Source organism: Neophocaena asiaeorientalis, unplaced genomic scaffold (assembly GCF_003031525.2).
Source record: "Neophocaena asiaeorientalis asiaeorientalis breed wild unplaced genomic scaffold, Neophocaena_asiaeorientalis_V1.1 scaffold275, whole genome shotgun sequence".
Classification (NCBI taxonomy): Eukaryota; Metazoa; Chordata; class Mammalia; order Artiodactyla; family Phocoenidae; genus Neophocaena; species Neophocaena asiaeorientalis.
In genome coordinates, this window is record NW_020173679.1 from 7,333,106 (window position 1) to 7,344,583 (window position 11,478).

At 44.8% G+C, this 11,478-nt stretch overlaps 1 protein-coding gene across 4 annotated transcripts in view; it reads left to right on the top strand.

Annotated features, from left to right (window-relative positions):
- MTOR (mechanistic target of rapamycin kinase) overlaps nucleotides 1-11,478 on the top strand; it is a 119,913-nt gene that overhangs the window by 17,771 nt on the left and 90,664 nt on the right. For all 4 annotated transcript variants that reach the window (XM_024749711.1, XM_024749710.1, XM_024749713.1 and 1 more), the window contains exons 13-19: nucleotides 64-269; nucleotides 3,146-3,268; nucleotides 3,908-3,997; nucleotides 4,119-4,211; nucleotides 4,905-5,039; nucleotides 5,273-5,402; nucleotides 6,834-7,084. In XM_024749711.1, coding sequence (XP_024605479.1) covers nucleotides 64-269; nucleotides 3,146-3,268; nucleotides 3,908-3,997; nucleotides 4,119-4,211; nucleotides 4,905-5,039; nucleotides 5,273-5,402; nucleotides 6,834-7,084 — 1,028 coding nt within the window. The remainder of the gene's footprint in view (nucleotides 1-63; nucleotides 270-3,145; nucleotides 3,269-3,907; nucleotides 3,998-4,118; nucleotides 4,212-4,904; nucleotides 5,040-5,272; nucleotides 5,403-6,833; nucleotides 7,085-11,478) is intronic.

Consider the following 11,478-nt stretch of genomic DNA (forward strand, 5'->3'; position numbering starts at 1 on the left):
TGGGAAAGGACTGGAGGGAGGAGAGGAGTGAAAAGGCACTGAAAGGCTCAATTGCTCTTGCAGACCCCGACATCCGCTACTGTGTCTTGGCATCCCTGGATGAGCGCTTTGACGCACACCTGGCCCAGGCAGAGAATCTGCAGGCCCTGTTTGTGGCCCTGAATGACCAGGTGTTTGAGATCCGGGAGCTGGCCATCTGCACCGTGGGCCGGCTCAGCAGCATGAACCCAGCCTTCGTCATGCCCTTCCTGCGCAAGATGCTCATCCAGGTAAGGATGTGACGGTCACACCTCGCGGTAGTGGGGAATGCACGTTCATCGTGAGTGCTCTTTGGGGAACGAGAGTTGAGGAGGAGGAAGGGAGAGAAAAGAGTGAGATGCCTGGTAGAAGCCACATTTGGCGCCAAGAGCCCACGTGTTTTCCCGGCTTGGTAATTGCGATTCTAGTGCTTATCGCCTCATAAGCCTCTTGTCAGCGTGACTCGCAAGCTGACCTCTCACGTGGCTCTTCCTTTTTCCTGGGAAGTCCGTTCCTTGCCCCTCTTCACTGCCTCTGCTGCAGATGGTGTCAGTCTGCCCAGCACCTCGCAATCCTTCCGCTCCTGCTTCTGCTGATGCGAGGCCAGGCACAGAGGCCGAATACGGGAATGGCTCCAGCACTGTTTCTCGTCATCCTTGCCCCTGGTCTGTGGTCCCTGGCTGTCGTTCCTAAATAATGTGAGATGCCAAGCTATGCTGCTTGGACTAGCGCCTCAGGTAGATGCAGTTTGGCCTTGCTGCTAGAGCTGGTAGGATTTCCACTTCCTGCTGAAGCCTGTCTTCTCGTTCTTGTCTTCACCCGGCCGAGTAAGTTCTCTGGCTGAATTGTGAACCATGCATGGAGTCCAGTCCTTCCTGCCTCGAGTGATTTCCACCCACCTCTTCTGGGTCTCAGTGTGGCTCACCTGGTCATCTACTGTCCCCCGACTCCATCCTGTCCCCACCACACCCTCTGCTTCATGAGCCTCCCCATGGTTTCTTTTGAAATAAACACTTTTCATAACATATAAAGAACTTAAACATAGAAAATTATTAATGTAACTTCTACCCTAAAGAAATGTCATTTATTCGCAGTCTATCATAATTAAAGTGACTGAGTTATATCATCAGTGAACAAATTAAAAGATTATACTTATGTTGGCACTTGTGTTTTTAGCCTAATGGTTCACTCCTTAACTGCTGGCCCGTGTTAGGAGTGCCTATCCTTTTAAGTCTTTGAAATAGCTAAAGTTTGGGGAAGGAAAAGAAATCATTGTTGAGCCTGCTAGCTCAAACCATGCTAAATAAGCTTGATAGAGAAATATCTCCTAATGAGAATATCAGTACGTTCATCCAGACAACAGATGTTTTGAGCACCTTCTGTGTTCCAAATACTGCTGGGTTCTGGAAGCATGCCAGTGAACAAGGCAGGCATGGGCTGTGTCCTCAAGAAGCTTATAGTAAGCTATCAGGCTATCTGTTTTTCTGATACTGGAAAATGTGAAGCATCATTAAATGAATTTACTCTGTACTGAACTTAGCCCTTGAAACTCCAGAATTTTATTTTATTTTATCTTTTCTGTTTTAACAGAATGCAGCAAATCTACAAACACTTTATTAGCAAAGGGAATGAATAAAACAAGTACAGCTTGGGAAAAAATTTTTAATAATTTTTCTTGTTTTTAAACTTTGATACAGATTTCCCCAAGTTGAATTGTACATTTTCATGCCTTGGTAAGGGACCTTACCGAAACGTGCTTTGGCCTTTCCTTGGCGTCTTGTTCATCAGGGTGGGCACTGGGTATTGTTACTAGGGTGCAGTGGCGCTCTTTGGCTCTGGAGTAAATTGGGAGCTGTTTGATGTGGTCCTGCGCTGTCCCAGAGAGTTGTGCTTTCCTCACTGGTACCCACTTCCCCGCAGACAGCCATCTCTTGAAGTTATGCTTCTGTTCTTAGTATCCTTCTCCATCCCCTCTCACTGCTGTATGCTGTGACCAGGTGAAAACAGACTGCCAAGGGGGTCCAGGAAATCAGGATTATTAAATCAATGTGAGACAAAACATAACATTGAATTGGAGACGACTCCTTTGGGTAGCCGAGTTAACACGAGCTTTGTTTCTCACTTTTCCCACTGTGCAGAGACTTCCTTCTGGCAACTTCAGCTCTCCAGAAGTCTGTCTATATTAAGTTGTTTATGTCTGTGTCACCAGGAGCATAACGCGCTGATTTGCTGGTGTTTTCAGTGTGTCAGTTAGATGGCACATGTTATCTCTGTTCATTAAGGTCCGAGGGGATTCTGTTGATATAATCCCTAACTGTTTGGGTTTATCTAGAGGTGCCCGAAACCACAACTGAGTATCAGTATTTCTTTCCACATCACAGCTGTTCTGACTAGTCTTTGATTCCACTGTCATTATTTATAGGCACTCTGAGTGATTTGCTGTCTGTACAGATATTTTTCTTGCAGAGAGCCCTTCCTTCATTCTTTTGTTTTTTCAATTAATAAATTAATTTATTTTATTTTTTGGCTGCGTTCGGTCTTCACTGCTGCACGCGGGCTTTCTCTAGTTGCAGCGAGCGGGGGCTACTCTTCGTTGCGGTGTGCAGGCTTCTCATTGCGGTGGCTTCTCTTGCTGCGGAGTGCTGGCTCTAGACACATGGGCTTCAGTAGTTGTGGCTCGCGGGCTCTAGAGCGCAGACTCAGTAGTTGTTGCTCACAGGTTTAGTTGCTCCACGGCATGTGGGATCTTCCTGGACCAGGACTCGAACCCGTGTCCCCTATCTTTATTTTTGCAAAACCCTGCTCACAGTGAGCGCTGTCGGTTTTCTCTGTCTTCTATGACTATCTACACTATTAAACGCTATGCTTTGCAGAGGGCTGAGGGACCTTGGAGTACTGTGACAGAAGGAGAAAGGGCCGGTTTCAGTTTTTCCTCCGGTCACTGCTGTATCCAGGACTGTTCTGTGAGCTGCAGAGATGGCCTTGCTTGTGGAGTATCTAGCAGCTCCTTGATCCGCAGTAAAGTTCTGGTTCCTTCCTCTAGTTCCGCGCCTCATTCTCGCTTCAAACACACAGTCCCTCTCGATTTTCCTTTGCCGTAGTCGTAGTAAGCCTTTCTTCCCTACAGATTTTGACAGAGCTGGAGCACAGCGGCATTGGAAGAATCAAGGAACAGAGTGCCCGCATGCTGGGGCACCTGGTCTCCAATGCCCCCCGACTCATCCGCCCCTACATGGAGCCTATTCTGAAGGTAATTTGCAACAGACAGAGACTGGTTCTTTCTCTCTAGGATGTCTTGGGCTGATGGGAGTGTTTTGGTGCTCACTGGTACACTGAACAAAGTAGATAATTTCTTTGGTCCCCGGCTCGCAGACAAGGGCCACATCAAGCACCCTCAGTTCAAGAATACCAGGAATCTCACCAGTTGCAGGACAGGCTCTCCTTCTAAGAGATAAGATATGATGTTTCAAGCACCTCATCCAGTGTGCTTGGCGAGGAGAAGTAAGATAGTGGCATAAAGTAGCTCCCCCAAAATGAAGAAAAAGTGAGGTTTAAAATCTGAGTCCACCTTCACGTCTATGTTAGACTCATGTGAAGTCTTTCACAACTTATGTGGATCTGGGTACATGCTCACACAGGTACAGTTTAGGGAAGGCATGGGAAATGTTTGTAGATCATGGCACTTGCCAGCTCCCTCATACGTCAGACTTGTGTGCAGTATGGAGAAAGGCTTAAGAATCCACATTCCAGAGGAAACCTGGATTCATAAAGCCTTAGAAGTAATTTATCTATGACTGAGATGGTCTCTTGGGTGAATTTTACGTATGTGAAAAAAAGTTTTCTAGTAGACTCTAACCAGCATTCATTTTCTCATACCTTCTTTCCGTAGGCTTTAATTTTGAAACTGAAAGATCCAGACCCTGATCCAAACCCAGGTGTGATCAATAATGTCCTGGCTACAATAGGAGAGTTGGCTCAGGTAAGGGGACAACTGCTTTTTCCATAGGATGGGAAGAATTATTTTACCTCTAATGAAGTCAAAATACTTCTTAATGCCATAATTTCTAATGCTGTCTACCACTTCCTTTTTCACTTTGTAGGTTAGTGGCCTAGAAATGAGGAAATGGGTTGATGAACTTTTTATTATCATCATGGACATGCTCCAGGACTCCTCTCTGTTGGCCAAAAGGCAGGTGAGTACCACTACTTCGTGTGTGAGCAGGATAGGCCCCATGAGGCCAGGGACCTCGTCTCTCTCAGTCACCTTAGCCAGTAATGCCTAGCCCTAGTAGGTACTCAGAAATATTTGTTAACTGAGTAAAAAGAAGAAAGACTTGGAGCTAGAATTAGCATTCATCCTGACCCAGAGTCACCGTCAGTATCAGGGCTGACCAGTGCCATTTCCTCTAGACTGAAAAAAAAAAAAATGCAGGTCATCTATCAGAGCCCCGGCCCCTAAAGGGAAACAGAGAGTCTTGGCCTCTGGTTGTGGAGGGAAGTGGAGCTTCAGCTCACCCTCCCCCGGCCCTGGCTTCGCTTTGGTCATCGAGGTCATTAGGTGGCTAGACTGAAAGTAAGAACAACCTTAATTTCCTTTTGAGTCCGATTTCTCCTGTCAATCATCCAGGATATAGAAGAACTATATACTTCCTGAGAAAGGCGGGACTGTTCTTTACCTTTGTTCCAGCGATTGTTGTGTTGGTTTGTAGCCTTGTTTTTATGTCCCAGCTCTCAGGATTTTAGTTTATGGTTAGTGCCTTTACTGGGCATTCTTTTCTTGTAACAGCCTCTAACACTTTGTTATAACCATTTAATGAAGAGTAGGGAGTATGCTTTCTTTTCTCTCTTACTGGTGCTACAAACCATGTGATCTTTTGCCTGTCCAGGTGGCTCTGTGGACCCTGGGACAGTTGGTGGCCAGCACTGGCTACGTGGTGGAGCCCTACAGGAAGTACCCCACATTGCTTGAGGTGCTGCTGAATTTCCTGAAGACTGAGCAGAACCAGGGTACACGGCGAGAGGTAGGAAACACCGCAAGCTTGGTGTTTAAAGACTTTGCTGGGAGAATGGAGAGACGTTTGCGTCATTAACACACTCTGACAGTACCGATGAGACTTCCTGTCCTTCTCCGTTTTGTCCCTGTAGCTGGTCGTGCGATATGATTTGGGCGTCATGGAACATGAGTATCCATGAGAGCTGCGGTAGTCAGGTGCTGTGATGAATGTTTTCTTTTCCCCTCCCCTTTCCCACGCAGGCTATCCGTGTGTTAGGGCTCTTGGGGGCCTTGGATCCCTACAAGCACAAAGTGAACATTGGCATGATCGACCAGTCCCGGGATGCTTCTGCTGTCAGCCTGTCAGAATCCAAGTCAAGTCAGGATTCCTGTAAGTTGAGGAGAACCTTGAGTGGCTGCCAAGTTCTTGCCTCACTAAGCCCTCACTGGCTGTGTTTAGAAAGAGCCTTGGGCTGGATAACTGTGAAATTATTGCATATTGACTCACCTTGTGACTTTTGAATGGAACGTCAGTAGTTTCCTCTTGAGTCACAGCAGGGGCGCTGCTTCCCAGTGTGTCCAGTCTTCCCATTTGTCCAGGTTCTTTGTTAAAGGTCAACAGGCTATGTCTGTAGTCACTCTTAGGTGCTGATGAGAGAGATGTGAATTATCACCCCATCACCCTTGTTCATCTGTCATTCTTTGTTAGTGCATCTTTGATGTTTTCTATTCCCATGGCACCCAAGGAGGAAGAGGGTAGAATTTATTCTCCCTGTTTTAATTGATAGGGAAATCTGAGGCTAAGGCTCAGAGGGCGTGGAAAAACTAGTAGCAATCAGGATCCAGGGCTCTTTCTTCCATCAGGTGGTCTAGCTGTAGAGTTCCTTTGTCTTTAGATAAGTAGCCTAAGAGATTGGGCAGGGCGTGGGGATGCAGGTGAGTTTTCTAGGCTTAACGCAGTGTCCATCAGGGCAGGCGTATTTCTCAAAGTGTGAAAGTTCAGCAGTGGTTCTCCCATCTAGTTCAGCAAAATGTTATTTTCCCCAAATAAAATAATTTGTTTCTGAACTCTGTGGATGGGATCATACTGCTTCCAGTTTGTTCTTCTGTATATGAGAGAAGTGTGTCTGCAATGTTAATCCTGTCAGACCCACAGCCTTCGAGCAGAGCCTGAGCCACATCCTCCAGCGTTTCCTCCGTCCTCAGCAGTGCCAGTCATCCAGTCTCTTGGATGTTCTGCTTCTTAGCGTCCTTATTGTGCTGTTAAACCGCTACCCACCCCCATACCCTCCTCTCCCTCTCCCCCGCCCTCCATACCCTCCTCCGCCCCTCCCCCACCTTCCATACCCTCCTCCACCCCCAGTCCTTGAGGTCCTTGTTGTTCAGGTCAGGTAGCATTTGTTGTTAACTTCTCTGAATTCCCTAGGGGGACCAAGCAGCTGCTGAACAGATGTTTGCCTAATTTAATCCCCTTTATTTTCATTTGGCGGAGTAACTTTTTATTGATGGTTTCAGCTACTGAAGTTGTGAACTGGAATGGTAAGAAGCTAAATTAAACGTAGCAATTTAAAGAAAACCCGTCATGTACTGTGTTAGGTTTTTGTAGTTTAGATAATAGATAAGCCAAAAACTGTCCTTCATGGTGAGAGCCTATTCACTGGCTCCTAATATACCTGGTATTCCCAGTGGTGTTAGAGTATAGCAGGGAGAGAGATGTGAATGCTGGTGACCCACAGGAGGTTTTTTTGTTTGTCAGTAACCACGCTTTGTCCAAAGTCAGAGTCATGTATAGCTCGTGATCCTCACCTTTGTTTGGTCCTAGCTGACTACAGCACCAGTGAGATGCTGGTCAACATGGGGAACTTGCCTCTGGACGAGTTCTACCCAGCCGTGTCCATGGTGGCCCTGATGCGCATCTTCCGAGACCAGTCCCTCTCTCACCATCACACCATGGTCGTCCAGGCCATCACCTTCATCTTCAAGTCCCTGGGGCTCAAGTGTGTGCAGTTCCTGCCCCAGGTCATGCCCACATTCCTGAATGTCATTCGGGTTTGTGACGGGGCCATCCGGGAAGTAAGTGGGTAAACCCCCAACCCTTGCTCCTCCCTGCTCCGTGCCATGCCTGCGTGGGAAGTCCATCTGTGCCTCAGCTTCCTAATAATGTACTCTGCTTGCCGTTATGCCTAATGCCTTTCCTCCCCCAGAGCTTCTAACACCTAAGTGTACAGGTATAATCAGTTCAGCTCAACTTCCTGTTTTATACCTCAAAATGGCTAAAAGATGAGTGGCTGGAGGGGAAGCGGGGGGACAGCATTGTTATTCTCCGTAATCTACTGTTCAGTCCAATAATCTGATGGAATATCCCACAGTGGATTTCTGGTTGTTTGGGCATGATTAGATTTAAGTCAGACGCTTAGCGGGAATACTACAGAGGTGCAGTAACAATGCTTCATAATGTCAGTTTGTCCAATTATTGTTGGTCCTAAGTTTGAGCACATGGTGAGGTTGGCATGTATCACATCTCTCCATTGTAAAGTTACCTTTTTTCCTTAGCCATTAAGTAATGTGTGGGGTGATACGTTGAGACTGTGTGACTGTCCTATTCCCCAGCTACCTTTTACCCAATGATTTTAGCCACCATTGATGATCCTTGTTGGAATCAATTATCACGTTGGTTGTAAAGTAATGACTTTTTTTTTTTTTTAATTTATTTTTGGCTGTGTTGGATCTTCGTTGCTGCGTGTTGGCTTTTTCTAGTTGCGACGAGCGGGGGCTACTCTTTGTTGCAGTGTGCGTGCTTCTCATTGCAGTGGCTTCTCTTGTTGCGGAGCACAGGCTCTAGGCGCGTGGGCTTCAGTAGTTGTGGCACACAGGCTTCAGTAGTTGTGGCTCACGGGCTCTAGAGCGCAGGCTCAGTAGTTGTGGCGCACAGGCTTAGTTGCTGTAAGTCATGTGTGATCTTCCCTGATCAGGGATCGAACCCGTGTCCCCTGCATTGGCAGGTGGATTCTCAACCCTTGTGCCACCAGGGAAGCCCCTCCTTCTACTTTTAATAGCTGGCATTTTTCTGTAAAGAAGAATTTCCCCCTTTCCCTCCCTCTTTCTCTCTCTTGCTCGCTCGCTCTCTTTTTTTTTTTCTCTGAACCATAGAGTACGCACAGTGGTTCTGTGATTACCATACCTGTACCACTACCAACAGCGATCCTACTGAATACAGTTCAAGGTGGCTTTGCGGTTCCTACTGTTCTTAGAAAGTATTCCACAAGGTGTATGGTCAGAGTACTGCGTTTTAAAGATCCTGGAATTAAATATTTTTTCTTCTGTGATTACATATTCAATTTGATGTACATTCAGAGGAAATAGTATTTTCTTTAGAAAGTATATTTTCTAATTTTCTGCCTGGAATATACAAGTGCATTTTATTTTTACATAATCAACGTCATTGAATTCTTACTAATTCTAATAATTCACCTGTAAATTTTCCCAGGTTTTCACTCTAGCTAATCATATAGTCTGCTGAACATAAAAAACAGTTTTGGCTTTTTTGTTTTGGTCGGTAAAGCAGTTGTTACTTTTCCTTACTGCTTTCCTAGGACCTTCACTGCAGTGTTGATTAGACTCTGTAATAGTGGAAACCTTTAATCTTGTTCCTGATTTTAATGGGACTAGTGTTAAGATTTCATCACTAAGTATAATGTTTGCCGTAGGTTTTTTTTTAATCTTTATTGGAATATAGTTGCTTTACAATATTGTATTAGTTTCTACTGTACAGCAAAGTGAATCAGCTATATGTATACTTATATCCCCTTTATTTTGGATTTCCTTCCCATTTAGGTCACCAGAGAGCACTGAGTAGAGTTCCCTGTGCTATACAGTAGGTTCTCATTAGTTATCTGTTTTGGTTTTTGTTTTGCGGTACGCGGGCCTCTCACTGCTGTGGCCTCTCCCGTTGCGGAGCACAGGCTCCGGACGTGCCGCCTCAGTGGCCATGGCTCACGGGCCCAGCCGCTCCGCGGCACGTGGCATCTTCCTGGACCGGGGCACGAACCCGCGTCCCCTGCATCGGCAGGCGGACTCTCAACCACTGCGCCACCAGGGAAGCTCCAAAATATATGTATTTTTGTATACATATAAATGGTACATGACCAGTATTAGTATTAACAATGTGATTACTGAATGCAGTTCAAGGTCTTTTGCGATTTGTTATTGTTTTCAGGCTGTGTCTTGTTGGAGATATACACCAAAATACTGTGTTCAAAGTCACTTGAAATAATTCTTTGAGTGATTGTGCAACCAACTTGGTTTATAGTTAAACTCATTTGTTCCTATTTATTTTCAATTTTTAGAAATTTCTTGTGAGTTTTTGTAATTTAACTTTCATTCTAGTTATGTAAGACGTTAGCATAATTCAAGAGTCAAAACTATAAGATATATTCAGCAAAGACTAGCTTCCATGCCTGTTCTTATACCTTGTTTCTTCCTTCCTCTATCATTTACTATTGCTGCTATAACAAATCACCACCAATTTAGTAACTTGAAACAACGCAAATTGATTATCTTACAGCTCTTTAAGTCATAAGTCTGGCATAGATCATACTGAACTACAGTCAGGGTGCCATTAAGACTGTGTTCCTTTCTGGAGGCTCTAGGGGGAACCCCTTTCCTTGATTTTTCTAGCTTCTAGAGGCTGCCTGCATTCTTTGGCCTCCTTCCTCCATCTTCAAAGTCAGCAACATTGTATCTCTTTGACTCTCCTTTTTCCCTCAAATCTTTCTCTCTGAACATAACCAGGAAAGGTTCTCTGCTTTTAAGGACTCCTGTGATTAGATTGGGCCCACCCGGATAATCTCCCCATCTCAGCGTCCTGCTCCCTCATCACATCTTCAGAAGTCCCCTTTGTCATGTAAAGTAATTTATTCACAGGTTCTAGGGATTAGGACATGGAGTTTTCGGTTACCAAAATCCTGCCTACCACACTTCCCCCTAAGCTAACCAGTTTTATCAGTTTTAAAATTTATCTTTTCAGTGTTTATTTTTGAAAATATAAGGAAATATATGTCCCCCACCCTCCTTCTTCAGAAGAATAACATAGTATAAACTTTCCGGATCTTACTTTTTTCCACGTTCACAGCAGCATATCCTGGAGTTCATGCCATAGCAGTATAGTAAGAATGTCTTCATTCCTTTAGAGGCAATTGGTACTTCATTGTGTGAACATGCCACAGCTATTTGACCAGTCCCTATTGATGACTGTGTTTTTCCAGTCTTTGATATTTAAAATAATCCTGCAATGAAAAGCTTTCTGTATACATTATTTTCACCTCTATTTCTTCTTGTACTTAAATGGCTTCACCTTTTACATTTAGATCTTTGAGCTCTTTGGAATATGTCCCAGTGTACAGTATGAGGAATGCATCCAATTTTATCTTTTTCACCCATAAAATTTGACTTGCATACCTTATTTAACAAAGTCTAAAATTAGTCATTGTCTCCATCCTTTCCCTGAACAATATACAAAACTTAGAATGACTGATCAAAGTATTATATCTCCCTTCCCTCTTATGTTACTATCTAGTATCACTTTTTTTTAACTCCAAATTAAACGTTACTGTTATTTTTTTTTTTTTTTTTTTTTTTTCGATACGCGGGCCTCTCACCGTTGTGGCCTCTCCCGTTGTGGGTCACAGGCTCCGGACGTGCAGGCTCAGCGGCCATGGCTCATGGGCCCAGCCGCTCCGCGGCATGTGGGATCCTCCCGGACCGGGGCACGAACCCGCCTCCCCTGCATCGGCAGGCGGACTCTCAACCACTGCGCCACCAGGGAAGCCCTCTTATTCCTTTAAGCATTTTAAACAGGTTTACTTTATATTTTCTATCCAATAATTCCAATATACAGAAGGTTTTTGATGAGTCTAATTCTGTTGTTTATTGTTTCTGCTGAGTCATACTCGCAGCAAGTCTGTAAGTCTGTCCTTATGTGTTTTACAATTTTGGATCATGCATCATATTCAGCTGGACTTCCCCTGGAGCAGTTAATACTGGAATATCTGCTCTGAAGTTACATCTCTCCAGAGAGGGCCTGCATTTGCTTCTACCAGGTGGTCTAGGAGAACTTTTAGTTAGTTTCTTGGCTTAGAGTTTCTCAGGCCACACAGGTAGTTAAAATAACCCCCTAAACTCATATGAGAGTGGCCTGAAATTACAAACTCTTAGGAAGGCTTTTTTCTCCTACCTAGACCTCACATCAAGACTCACAGATTACTTTGTCTCCTTTGCCAGTGGACAGATTTGGGGGTAGGAGGTTTCACCATTTTTCTTGATATGTAGCTTTTTGAAGGTCTGGCTTTATGTGAAAGGTTTCAGTTCTGATAATCTAATAACAACATTTATCTTTTATGCATTACTTCTAGGCTTTTCATAGCAAGGGGATTTAGGAGCGGATCTAACCCACCATATTTTCAGGAACA